Source organism: Pseudorasbora parva, chromosome 23 (assembly GCF_024679245.1).
Source record: "Pseudorasbora parva isolate DD20220531a chromosome 23, ASM2467924v1, whole genome shotgun sequence".
NCBI classification, from domain to species: Eukaryota; Metazoa; Chordata; class Actinopteri; order Cypriniformes; family Gobionidae; genus Pseudorasbora; species Pseudorasbora parva.
The window spans coordinates 2,529,412-2,543,500 of record NC_090194.1 but is presented as its reverse complement, the minus strand read 5'-3'; the positions used below and the strand labels follow the sequence as shown (position 1 = coordinate 2,543,500).

The 14,089-nt window shown below is 39.2% G+C and overlaps 1 protein-coding gene across 2 annotated transcripts in view; it reads right to left on the bottom strand.

Annotated features, from left to right (window-relative positions):
* uvrag (UV radiation resistance associated gene) overlaps positions 1–13,423 on the bottom strand; it is a 182,155-nt gene extending 168,732 nt beyond the window's left edge. Inside the window, exons 1-3 of one of the 2 annotated variants that reach the window (XM_067433356.1) lie at positions 13,102–13,423; positions 2,979–3,096; positions 492–526 (exon numbers count right to left, since the gene is read on the bottom strand). In XM_067433356.1, the coding sequence (XP_067289457.1) occupies positions 492–526; positions 2,979–3,096; positions 13,102–13,206 (258 nt within the window). In that variant the 5' untranslated portion in view covers positions 13,207–13,423. Of the gene's footprint in view, positions 1–491; positions 527–2,978; positions 3,097–3,233; positions 3,384–13,101 lie in introns of those variants that run through there. The other variant, XM_067433357.1, reaches the window with a different exon arrangement.
* Between the last annotated feature and the right edge of the window lie 666 nt (positions 13,424–14,089).

Genomic DNA, 14,089 nt, shown 5'->3' with positions numbered 1-14,089 from the left:
TTATAAAATGACTATTTTCTCCACATACTCGAGGTATGTGAATACCCCCCACCCCAAGCTGCCATTGGCTGGTCAAACAGATTAAACTCACATCATTGGTTGAGCCACTGCTGCTGTTGTTAACCATAAAGCCATATGTTTTTTATATTTAAGCATAAAAAAAAATTACACACCTCACCTTTAAGATCCAATTAATCCTTAATTTAGGTCTTAAACTGTTCAAAGATCCTATATTTAATATGGTTTAACAGTAATAAATTAACTATGAAAGCTATTGCTACCATTGTTCAGTTTTCAGCAATCCCATAAGGCTGAACCAAAAGACATTCACTTTCATAAATCCAGAGGAGACAGCGGAGAACGCTGATCTGCAACGCTGCAACATGTTAAGCTACACCACGCTGTGCTGTACTCCGGCTACCATTTCACAAGGTTTAAATAATAAGCATTAAACCGCTTCACCAAACACCAATGAAAACGAAAGCACTCACCAATGAGTCTCGGATCACTTCACTCTTATAAAAATCTGGAAAAGGAAAAGCAGCAAGTTAGAAGTTATCCCAAAGCTTTTAAATGCTGAGTGACACATTCAGTAAAGACTAGGAATGGGTATCGTTAAGGTTTTAACGGTATTACTACTCTTACCGATACTGCTTATCGGTCTGGAGCTTTAACGGTATTCTTATTGGTACTTTTTGAGATTATATATATATATATATATATATATATATATATATATATATATATATATATATATATATATATATATATATATATATATACATACACATATACACACACATTTAACAAAAATACACAGCCTACAGTGCTTTCATTTCAGGAAGAATTCTAGTAATCAAATGTAAAATAACACTGCATAGTTTATCATAAATAGCCTAAATTAATGCTTATTAAAGCTGAAGTTATTCATTCAAGAGCTGAAAGTGATTTTCTCTTTGCATTTGGTTGTTCAATTTGCAGTAATTCGTCAGGAGAAATGACAGCGTTGCTGCAAAGGGAATTAAGTTGCGTTAGACATAAATATAATTATTGTAATCTTTGGAAGCCAAAGCCTAAAATAAAATCACAGATCTAAAGTGTAACCAGGCTATGTTTGAATGTTTAGTTCTGTCCTCGGCTATCCTTTGCGCCGCTCTCTCCGCTGTGTGTGTGTGTGTGTGTGTGTGTGTGTGTCTGTGTGTGTGTGTCTGTGTGTGTGTGTGTGTCTGTGTGTGTGTGTCTGTGTGTGTGTGTCTGTGTGTCTGTGTGAGCCTGTTTATGTGGTTTATGAGGACACAAATTTGTATAACTACATGGGTATTACACTGGTATTACACTATAAATGTGGTTTATGAGGACATATCAAATGTCCTCATAATTCAAACGGCCTTAAAAACATACTAAATGATGTTTTTTTCAGAAAGTAAAAATGCAGAATGTTTCCTGTGATGGGTAGGTTTAGGGGCAGTGTGTGTGTGTGTGTGTGTGTGTGATGGGTAGGTTTAGGGGCAGGGGCAGTGTAAGGGGATAGAAAATACGGTTTGTACAGTATAAAAACCATTACGCCTATGGAGAGTCCCTGTAAACCACATAGACCAACATGTGTGTGTGTGTGTGTGTGTGTGTGTGTGTGTGTGTGTGTGTGTGTGTGTGTCTGTGTGTGTGTACTTTCAAAAGTACCGACAGCAGAACCGATAACGTCCGAGCTTATCAATACGACGGTCTTTCAAAATTCACCCCCGGGGCCCGTTTAATACCGGGTTTCGGTACCCATCCCTAGTAAAGACACTTATAATTAGAGGTCGACCGATAGTGGATTTTACCGATATAGTCCACTGTGCAGTGTTTCTCTTCTTTTTTTTGCCGCTAACGTTACCCGTGTGCTCTTCCAAACACCACTCATGTTGTTTTGCTGAAAGTGCAACTCATTTGTTGGGCGTTACCAATCGGTTCAATGGAGGGGGAGTATTTTTTGTCTGATTTATTATGACAAACTCATATTTGATTAGCAACAAAATTATTGTTACAAAATAAATGAATTCTACATATTTTTCTTTTGATCTACAGTGACTTTCATGTTGAAATATTAGGGGGGGGTTGTAACTGATGAATTTAAATATTGAGAGGGCCATCTCCTTGATAGTCCAATAGAGACAGAGGTATTTAGGCCACACCCACGCCGGGGGAGGGCAAACAATCCAACACACTCCATTGACTTTGTATTGCGTGAGGCGGCCTCTTTGTCATTTCGGACTTTTTACAAAAAACAGAATAATGTCTAAAAGCTGATATGTGAAAAGATGTGCAGCAAACAAGCTAAAAAACACATAACTACGTTTTTATAAGTTCTCGACCCCAAAAAACGAGCGCTTAAGGAGACAAAAGTGGACACAGGCAATAAGATGTGAAGCTTCAGCAGGAAGAATGGGTCAGTTTTGGGATCCGGACACTCAGTGTGCCTCAGTATGTCTACATGTGCAGTAAACATTTTGTCAAATATCCATATGTCAGTTTTATATATTATATTTCCTGTCGCTGATTACTTTCCCCTCCAGTGGGCGTAGTTCTCAGTGTAATATAGCATGACGCGCTCCGTCTCTATTGAATGTATGCACTTTTTTGTCTTTAAACGCTCGTTTTTGGGTCTTATCTTAATAGCTTATAAACACTTCTGGGTTTTTGTTCCTGGGTTTTTTAGCTTCTTTTCTGTACACATTGTCACATATCAGCTTTTAGCCATTGTCAGACTTTTTTGTAATAAGTCAGAAATAACAAAGAGGCCGCTTCCCACAATAGAAAGTCAATGGAGTCGGTTGGTTTGTGGCTTTCAGATTATGACACGTGTCGCTCTGTCTCTATGGAAGACTGTGTGTGAATACACTCACTTTCTGCGATTTTGTTACTTCTGAAACGACACACTGCAGCTTTAAGTACTAAATTCAGTGAGAGGACCAGCAAGTTGAGCTAGCATCAGTCACCTCGTGATATCCGCTCTTCCTGGCAGAGGTGAAGGGTGAAGTAAGTGTCCAGAAGAGGAGAGCCATTCTTGTTCACGATGTTACGGGCCGCGATGCTCCGCAAGTGACGTAAACGCCTCTGTTGGGACAAAGAGAGGAAGACAGTTAGAGAGAAAGAAATTATGCCTTTCAATTTTATTTTTACTTCACTTTTCCTATGCATACTCATCAGAACAGACTTTCATGCAATCAAACCAAAACGTTTTTTACACTTACATGCATTATAATCCTTCATTCAGAAATTAATGCGTTTTTGAGAATGCCAATTAAGCAGCAAATCGGAATCCGTCATTTTGTGGTATCAAGTCTGCTCTTTACTCGATTATGTACCCGCTCGAGTGAGTCTGAATGTTTCACAGCTCTCCATTTTCCATCACAAGCAACTGACAGTGAACAGGAACAGACCAACACACAGGCACAAAACATCATTGTGAGTCTCACGTCACACCAGTATTAAAGCCAAATCCACCGCCCTGACCGAAACATGGCATCACATCGGGCACAAATCCACTGCATTGAAGGAGCCAATGGGGAAAAAGGAGTTGGTTTTTTTCCCCATTTTAACTTACAAAAAATCTCATGGAAAGGTTTACCATGAGATTTTTTGTAAGTTAAAAAAGAGAAGCAAGGCCTACGATATGAACACAGAAGGGATGTTGCAACTAGTCCACCAAGTCTTAAAGAAGTCTTGTGTAGTTTGACAGGTTTTGGGTTCACCGGACCATGAATGAACGTTTTTTTAGGAGGCTGTTACAACTTCCCACTAATGGCACAAAAAACACTGGTCAAAAATCATAAGATTTATCAAAAAAAAAAATATTTTTATTATCCTTTATTTTACCAGGAAATAATCCCATTGAGATTCAAAATCTCTTTTTCAAGGGAGTCCTGGCCAAGACAGCAGAAATAAAATAATAATAATAATAATAATAATAACAAACTAATGAAAAAATTTAATAAAATAAATATACACACAAATAACCGAAAGAAGACATTTAACACTTTAACATCATCTCAACAAAATCACCAATAACATCACATGTGCATTTAGTACTCAAATATTAATTTATTCTAATTCATTATACGGTTGTGATCACAAGTATTGACACCCCTGGTCTTGTAAATATGATCGAAGATTGGCGTAAAAATCTTCTATTAAAAAAAAAAAAAATCACAAAATTGAAGCAAAAGAATTGAAAGTGGAGGGGAAATGTAATTTTTCTCCAAAAACATGTTGGACACAATTAACGGCACCCCTAGAGTAAAATATCTCCTATTCATATTTTGTTTTTTAGCACACCAGGGTCACTATAGGAGCATGACATTGTCCAGCCGTGACTTCCTGTCCCACAGGAGTATAAATATGAGGAAACACAAAGGCCAAATTACCTTAATCATCATCATCACAATGAGTAAAAGCACAGAATATAGTTCTGATGTGCAGCAGAAGATTGTTGAGCTTCACAAAATAAGAAAAGAGCGAAAGCAGAGAAAATTCACATTTCCACCATCAGGACAATAATGAAGAAGATCAATCAACTAAAAGATGTTCTGAATCTGGAAGAGGACGTGTGTGTGTGTGTGTGTGTGTGTGTGTGTGTGTGTGTACTGGAACACACACACACACACACTGGAAGAGCTGGGAATCTGAAGGATCTGGAGAGATTGTGTATGGAGGAATGGGATCTGATCTCCAAACTCATCAGGCATTACAGAAGAAGACTCAGAGCCGCTATCCTGGGGAAAGGACGGGGCAATAATTGGGTGACACTAGAGGACAACATTTATTTCGTAATGAAATTTCCCCCCCACTTTGAATTTTCTGACTTCAGGGGTGCGAATAATTCTGACCACAACTGTAGGCCAAAACAAATGCCAAATATTGCAGCATTAGATGCATGAAAAACACAGCATTATTCTTTATATTTTAGGTAGGGTGAATTATAATTGCAGATCAGTGGAATTAAAAGTAATAATTAAACTACAAAAAGAAAAAAACGAAACCATGTTTAACATCGTGACCCTAATCTACACAACATGAGAAAATCCAGAGAACCGATTTAAGGCACAGGGCCACTGACATTTCAATGAAACACTTAATCTGAGACTAAAGTCTTCACCTGACCAGCTTTCATCACAACCGGCCACAAAGAATTTCCAGTTCCGCCCGTGAGGCATTAAATACTAAATCTAAGTCATGGGATGCCCCACAGGATTATTTTAGCTACAGGAACAACACTACACTTTGTTCAGTTTTCCTCCATTTCTGTCTGGTTTCAGACAACAAAACACTGAGGAAGGTCCAGGGCCAGTGTGTCCCAGACTCTGAGGTTGAGTGGTAAATTTTGTAGGTTAACAGGCCACTTAACTAGCACAGGAACAAACAAGCTAGTGTACAACCAACTTTCCCTTATTAGGCAGTCAAGAGCGGTTTCAAACAGCTAAAATGAAAAGCACGACTTCATTCTGAGTTTGATCAATCATATCACGTTGAACAAATGCTGGAAAACCAATGAATGGTGTTTAAGGGTGTGACAGTGCGACCATTTCACTCGCATTTGCAACTAAAAACAGGCGAGTGTGAACTACAATGTATTTTGGAGCACCTGTGCGGATAAACAATCCCTGCGGATCAGTTTTCTTAAATCATAAAGTCTTCAATACCTTAAATTAATTCTATAACAAGTGTCTTAATTATGTTCTGCAGATGGAAAAAAAAATGCCGATACTGCCTGATGTGATTATTAATCTTCAAAAGGCTCTGATTTCATTAAAGGGGGGGTGAAATGCTGTTTCATGCATACTGATCTTTTTACACTGTTAAAGACTTGGAATCCCATACTAAACATAGACAAAGTTTCAAAAGTTAAGGTGGACGTTTGATGGGAGTATTTCTTTGTCAAAAATACTACTTCCGGTTAGTCATAAGTTTCGGCAAGTTTTTTGCGATCATGGGTCCCCTTTGACGTTAATGGGGGCGGAATTTCCTAGTATGGGCCGTACGGACAATTCTACCGGAAGCGCGTGAGAGAGAGAGAGAGAGAGAGAGAGAGAGAGAGAGAGAGAGAGAGAGAGAGAGAGAGAGAGAGAGAGAGAGAGAGAGAGAGAGAGAGAGAGAGAGAGAGAGAGAGAGAGCGAAAGCAACAGGCTACGCCCATCAAAGCTCTGGCTCGTAGGATGCTGCACAGGTGATGTGCACAATTACAATGACATCAAAAAGTGCGTTTTTGGTTGCCAGACCAAGACAGTCCTGCACAGATTCTCCAAAAACCCCGCGTTAAGGCAACAGTGGATGTAATTTGCTTTTCCGGATCAGCAACTGAGTTGCGCGAATGTTTATATCTGTTCGCTGCATTTCGGTGCCGACTGTTTCATAAACAAGGCCCAGCTCGACGCCGGATTTTCCCAATCGCCTAATGCTGAATGATGGAGCAGTCCCAACGATAAAGGTCCCAACGTTAGAACCGCAGGCGGTGAGTGAGACTGCTTCAAATGTCTGTGTTTTTGCCTATCCTCATCAAGTAGCCCAAACATGATCACGTATAGTTAATTGATCAATGGAGCATGCGATGTGTAGTGCGTGTACATTTGTTTAGCTGGCCACTATATGTGTAACTTTATGTTTGTGTATTGTAAAAGCACTCCAAACAACAATACACAAAGAGTGGGGAAATATGTTGAACTAAATAAGCGCGCTTCTTCATTCAAATGCGCTACTATTCCGTGTCTTTCTATGTAAACACTAACTAATCCTGCCGTGCAAAACCAGTCCGCTTAATAACGTTACAATTGTCTACACAAACCATGCGTAAACACACACACACACACACACACACACACGTGCACAACTGCACTTCCCACATGTACACCTTCAAAGACAAAAATACGACGATATAATTCAAGTATAAATATGTAAATAACACAAGCCGCTAAGCATATTATATAGTTAGTGTATAACTTGTACCACATAGAGACGTCCTGCTCTAGTCGTTTTTGCTGCTGCTCCTGTTCAACTGCAGCCTCTGGGTCTGATTCCGGATCATAGATGTATGGCTGTATCGGATTAAAAGCCATATTTTTATTTTGAATAAAGTTTTTTTCCCGCTGTTAGGGATGACACAGCTTTACGACGCACTCGACTCAACACAATAGCAGCAGCGCGCACACGTCATTATTTAGCTCCGCTCACACGATACGCCCCCACCCGCTCGGCTTTTTTCGGAAAGACTCGGAACAGCGCATCTTTCTTATATAATTATAAAAAAAATAAAGACTTTTCGGAGATATGCAGGATGCAATGCTACTCTATAGGTACTCAAGATTGACATGACACTGACTGAAACTGAGTGTTTCACCCCCCCTTTAAATAAATGTGAGCGCGTTACGTTTCAAAGCCTGAAGGTGGCGCTGTTGTGCGTTCGACCAATCAATGAATAGCACACATTTATGCCATTGATCGCTTATGAGCTAATGCTGATCAATTATGGCAATGTTTACTGTACGGTGTTTATACTGTTATATGTTGTGAACTGTAAAAACACATATTTTATCTCGTCGTCTGAATTTGAATGAGCTCCTGCAGTAATAAAGCACAGACATTTCAAAATAAGAGTCCTGTTGTATTTCAGGCTTGTTTATTAAATAAAAGTCTCGCCGTGTCCAATTTCCAACCCTGTTTTATTATTTGGCTACACAAACTAATGTAATTTCATTTCATTTCTATTAATTTAAAGTAAATTAGTGTAGCTTGGGACGCCCTGTATATATATATATACATACACTTGTATCAGTGTTGTTAAAAATTAAACCATGAAAAAAAAAAATGTTAACTGACATAAAATAAAATATATATAGAATTGTTTTATTTTCATTTTGTTGTAATGAACCTGTTACTTAGTTTCATTAATCTGATGAACCAAACTAAAACTGAAATAAAAATGTATACAGACATTTTTAAATAACAAAAACTAAATGACAAATCAACAGAATTACTCAAACTTTTTACTAAAATTAAAATGAAAGCAGAATTAAATTGAATTCAAAATATTATCAAAATCTATACAGTCTCTCAGTGATACTAAAATAACACTAGAATGGCAAAAATCTGTTACAGTGTTTTATATAGATAGGGCTGTGCGATATTGAAGAAAAATGCGATATGCAATATCTTGTTAAATAATGCGATATTCGATACGATATTGTAATTAGTGTGTAAAATCTATTTAAATTATATTAAAACAATTATTTAACTGAGAATTAAAACATTTGTGTTTCACATTCTTCCTGGGAAAAGAAAGCACCGCTACAACTTCTGAAAGTGACCAGCAGTGTTTTTAACAAACATCACAAAAATCGTTCACGCTTCGGTGTGTGTGTGTGTGTGTGTGTGTGTGTGTGTGTGTGTGTGCTGGTAATCCCTATGTATATACAGGTCCTTCTAAAAAAATTAGCATAGTGTGATAAAGTTCATTATTTTCCATAATGTAATGATAATAATTAAACTTTCATATATTTTAGATTCATTGCACACCAACTGAAATATTTCAAGTCTTTTATTGTTTTAATTCTGATGATTTTGGCATACAGCTCATGAAGACACAAAATTCTTTCAAAAAATTAGCATATTTAATCCGACCAATAAAAGAAAAGGAGGCGATCAGCCTGTGGCACTGCTGAGGTGTTATGGAGGCCCAGGATGCTTCGATAGCGGCCTTAAGCTCATTCAGAGTGTTGGGTCTCGCGTCTCTCAACTTTCTCTCCACAATATCCCACAGATTCTCTATGGGGTTCAGGTCAGGAGAGTTGGCAGCCAATTGAGCACAGTATAATACCATGGTCAGTAAACTATTTACCAGTGGTTTTGGCACTGTGAGCAGGTGCCAGGTTTTGCTGAAAAACCAAATCTTCATCTCCATAAAGCTTTTCAGCAGATGGAAGCATGAAGTGCTCCAAAATCTCCTGATCGCTAGCTGCATTGACCCTGCCCTTGATAAAACACAGTGGACCAACACCAGCAGCTGACATGGCACCCCAGACCATCACTGACTGTGGGGACTTGACACTGGACTTCAGGCATTTTGGCATTTCCTTCTCCCCAGTCTTCCTCCAGACTCTGGCACCTTGATTTCCAAATGACATGCAAAATTTGCTTTCATCCGAAAATAGTACTTTGGACCACTGAGCAACAGTCCAGCGCTGCTTCTCTGTAGCCCAAAAGTGTCTTGACCTGGGGAATGCGGCACCTGTAGCCCATTTCCTGCCCACGCCTGTGCACGGCGGCTCTGGATGTTTCTCCTCCAGACTCAGTCCACTGCTTCCGCAGGTCCCCCAAGGTCTGGAATCGGTCCTTCTCCACAATCTTCCTCAGGGTCCGCTCACCTCTTCTCATTTTTTGCCACACTTTTTCCTTCCCACAGACTTCCCACTGAGGTGCCTTGATACAGCACTCTGGGAACAGCCTATTCGTTCAGAAATGTCTTTCTGTGTCTTCCCCTCTCGCTTGAGGGTGTCAATGATGGCCTTCTGGACAGCAGTCGGGTCGGCAGTCTTACCCATGGTTGCGGTTTTGAGTAATGAACCAGGCTGGGAGTTTTTAAAAGCCTCAGGAATCTTTTGCAGGTGTTTAGAGTTCATTAGTTGATTCAGATGATTAGGTTAATAGCTCGTTTAGAGAACCGCTTCATGATATGCTCATTTTTTTAGATAGGAATTTTGGGTTTTCATGAGCTGTATGCCAAAATCATCAGTATTAAAACAATAAAAGACCTGAAATATTTCAGTTGGTGTGCAATGAATCTAAAATATATGAAAGTTTAATTTTTATCATTACATTATGGAAAATAATGAACTTTATCACAATATGCTAATTGTTTGAGAAGGACCTGTATATATTTGCAGAAATGGTTAGTTGCACCTCTAAAGTTTCTAAATGCACTCCTATTTTTGGGAGCACAGGGGCATCATGGGAAAACAGCGAGTGTCAAGCCCTGACAGGGGTCATCTGTAGTCCATAACAGTGTTCCTTCAGGACTTTGCCTCAAGCAGTAAGAGTCACAAGAGACTGTGTGACTGCCAAAGCAATTGGTGTCATAATAACCATTTCCAGTCAAATAAACCTCAGACAGGTGTGACAGGCTCTAACAGCCCATCATGTGACAGGGACTTCACATGTGGTTTCACATTTCACTGTTTCTGATTGCATTCCATTTTTAACTAAAGCAGAAGTGTGGCATTTTGCATGAAGCCGGTTTCAGTTGCTACCCAGGTAAGTTGAGCAAACTCTGGAACAAACCCGAGTTGACAGAGAACTTTTATAGAGCGCTGTGTACCTCATCTAAACCAGGTTTGATTTGTATGGTTTTGTAAACTCTAAACCTACTCCGAAGCTTCATGCAACAGGCCACAGGTGATCACCATCATAAGGCCGGCGACACACTGGGCGTTTCCACACCTGAAAGTCCGCACCAAAGTTCGTGTTTTGATACATTGTATCCATTTGGTTTGTTTTGGTCTGCTTTCACATTGCAGTTATGCGAGCGCACTAAAGGACTTTACACTTGCACTGGTGTCCTGTCGTCATCATCTATGAGGGCTGCATCTTAACATTGATTGGTTTGTTAGCGGACGTGCCTCTGACGTCAGTGTGTTGTCAATTCAGCGGGTAACTTCAACAAGAATAAATGAACAGACGCATATCGTTGCTGTTAATATTATGGCATTACTCTCTGCAGCACCAGCTATACTCGAGGCAAATTCACCAAACGAACGTCCTCGTCGTGCGAACATTTTATCAGCGCCGACAGGAAAGGAGCAGAAGACTAGGCTACTTTTTTAGCCAAACAATGTATTTTGTTTTATAGTTATGTTTAAATATTATAATGTTATTTTTAAATTTCATCTAGGCTATATTGATTATGAAACGCGCACAGATGTGCAATATATGTCAAAGACATCGGGTTAGAAATGATTTTGACCACTTCATTAAGTTTTGCTGATACAGCGAAAGCATCGTCGGCAGTATTCACGGCAAAATATGCAACAGAGTTTTTGTTCTGTATTGACAGGTGCAATATTTTAAAATCGATAATTAATTGAATTATGTTGTTTGTTTGTTTTACAATTAGGCCCATATCTGCATTTATGTTAACCTACAGACTTTCAAACATCAAAATGTCATTTATTAATATGTATTTGTGTCAAAATGACATATAAACATCTTTTCCTTTACTATTTTGCCTGGAAACGCTTTTCTGCAAGAAACCGCTCGTAACTCCAGCCCATGTTCGCAGCTTTAGGTAATGCAACATTTCCCCGCACAGAATGCCAAGTCATCAACAGATACTGTTTAACAGGAAAGCCTGCGATCCCCAAAACACTTCCTGTGAACCTGTGATGTGATTAAACAGACGATCGCTGCAGGACATGACTATCATTCCACATGCACTCTCAGTTAGGACAGATTCAGGGCATGTATGTGCACTGTGTGTATTGCGACACTGCACTATTGCAATTGTTGCAACACACAATCACAACTACTCTCTAATGGCAATCTCAGGGTTACATCAACACTACACTATTTGCACATTTTTTCCTAAAATGTTTTTAAAGGCACAATATGTAATATTTTGTCACTTGAGGTCACTTATTGTCTGGCTATCACCAGACCAAGCTCAATTTAAGATTGAACATTGGTCTGGGTCTGCTTTGTATATTCTACTGCACAAGAGGCATGATCAACGAGCATCATTCAAATGACCCTTTACGCAATTAGATAGTCCTTCAACCAATCAGACCACAAGAGGCGTGATCAATGGCCAAGATCCATCGCTTCTCTATCCGTCATCATGTTAAACCCACCAATAGCGCGCCAGGTGGATAAGCCAGTCTGTGATTGGCTCCCACAGAAGTGTAACAGAAGCAGTAGAAATTAACGTACAGGTTTCCAGACTGATTTGCCGGGTGAAATCAAATCACTGCCAGATCAGGCTGGGTTTACCCAGTCAAGGTCACTTATTCAAAACAAAGGAATGGCTTGATGATGCCTTGAAATGGCGGAGCTTTTATTCTGCTGCAAGCGCTTCCGCTTCTTCCGCTTATGTGTGTGTGGGGTAACGCAGCGCTGTTTTATCATATCACACACTTGAGTGTGTTAAAGTGTTGTTATAATGACACTACACTTAGAACAATACACTTGTTCACACTGCAGTTAGCGAGATCATATTAGGCATGGTAAAACATGGTACGCGGTAAATCAAGAACACCAGATTTAAACAATAAGACTAACTGTGTTGAGCTGGAGAACAATCATTAGTTTCTGTCCATCAATGATCCAAACAGTGTGTAATAAAACACATCACATATTAAAGCGGCTTTGGTGTTTCAATGGTTTCTACAAAATAAAACCGGAGAGTAACGCGATTGTGATGTCATTGATAGGAGACGCATAATTAAAATGGCTTATTTCTCTGGATTTAAACATTCTTGGAAACATTCGGGATAATGCAAGTGCACAAGTCTACAAAATATATAACAATGTTCTTGTGGATATTTAATTTTTTTTTAAAAATCTTACATACGGTGCCTTTAATTGCAGTCTTTATAAAATAAAAAAATACTAAACTGTTTTCTTTTGGATAAATCATTTAAATGTCAATAATAAACTGTGACATGAAACAAACAAGGGTTTTTCTTTGTAGAGCAATGTGTGCTAATGTGAAATTATGCTGTCAGTGCACTTGAGAGTGGCACTACTACCTTTCACGCCAGTTTCGAGCTTTTTTGAACATGCATAATAAATATCAGGACGCTGTCTGCTCTGTTTTGTGTTTTGGAGACACACAGTGACACTGTGCAACCTATATTTCTATTAACTTATATGAGCACGCCAGTGCTTTAATACTAACACTATATATAATTTCAAACCCCATTGCATGCATAAATGTTGACCAGAGCTTGAGTGGACATGGAGGCCCGGTGTTATGATCATCCGGTGACATGTGACACATGCACGAGATTTTTCTCTGGATATTCAACACACAATAAGCGCGCGCACACGGCGCATATGATGCTGCAGGTGTAACGTTACCTGTTGTGATGTGAGCTCCACATGCAGGACTCTGGAGGACGCTGTCCCGGGGTTACTGACAGATCCAGCGGACACTGAGAGATCCCGACCGGCGATGGAGTTCATCCTTCTACGGTACCACAGGCGATAGCCTCATTCAGCCATACAAACTTAGCCCCATCGGCAAAAACTCCCGGCACAGAGGTGTCAGATCCCGAGCTTTCTTCCTAAACGTGCAGATTTGTGTTATAATGTACATTAAGCACACAAAACACAGCTACTGGCGGCATACACAAAGTAAGTCCTGCCTAGGAAGCCATTACCGCGACCTTGATCGGCAAACCCTCGCTTCGCGCCTATTGGCTGAGGAAGCTGTCAGTAAAACTGATACTTAGTGACGTATATAGATACTCTACGTGGATTGGTGTAGAGCGTGTCAATCAAAAGGAAAAGGGCGGGAGGAGGCCTCGAGAAACTCGTGCTGTGCTCTACGCTCTTACAAATATGAGGAAGTGAGGGGCCGTGTTTGAGTAACGTGATCTCAGTATTGGATTATTCTCCCGTTAATGCAATATCTGGGCGAGCACTGCATTGATACGAGATTAAAATATATAATATATAATAAACGGGCCTGTTCCACATAGCCTATAAAAGTATAGTGCGCAACACAGAGTTTTTTTTATAAATTATTACAAATTAATCAACGTATTGCTTTTATTAATAATCAATATCTTTTATTAGTAGTAGTATTAATAGTATTATTTTATGACGAATCCATAAAGCACAAGAGGGCGCCATTGCCCAACTTAACATTGATAAATAATGTACATTTTATATGAAAATGAGCATGAAATAAAAAGTGAAGCATTGCCCATGTAATTTAAATAAATATCAATTATTGATACAATTATTTTAAAGGATTTTGCACACAAAAATGTGACCTATTTAAATGGACAGTTCACTCAAAAATGTAAATTCTGTCATTTACGAGCAATGAACCATGAAGCTT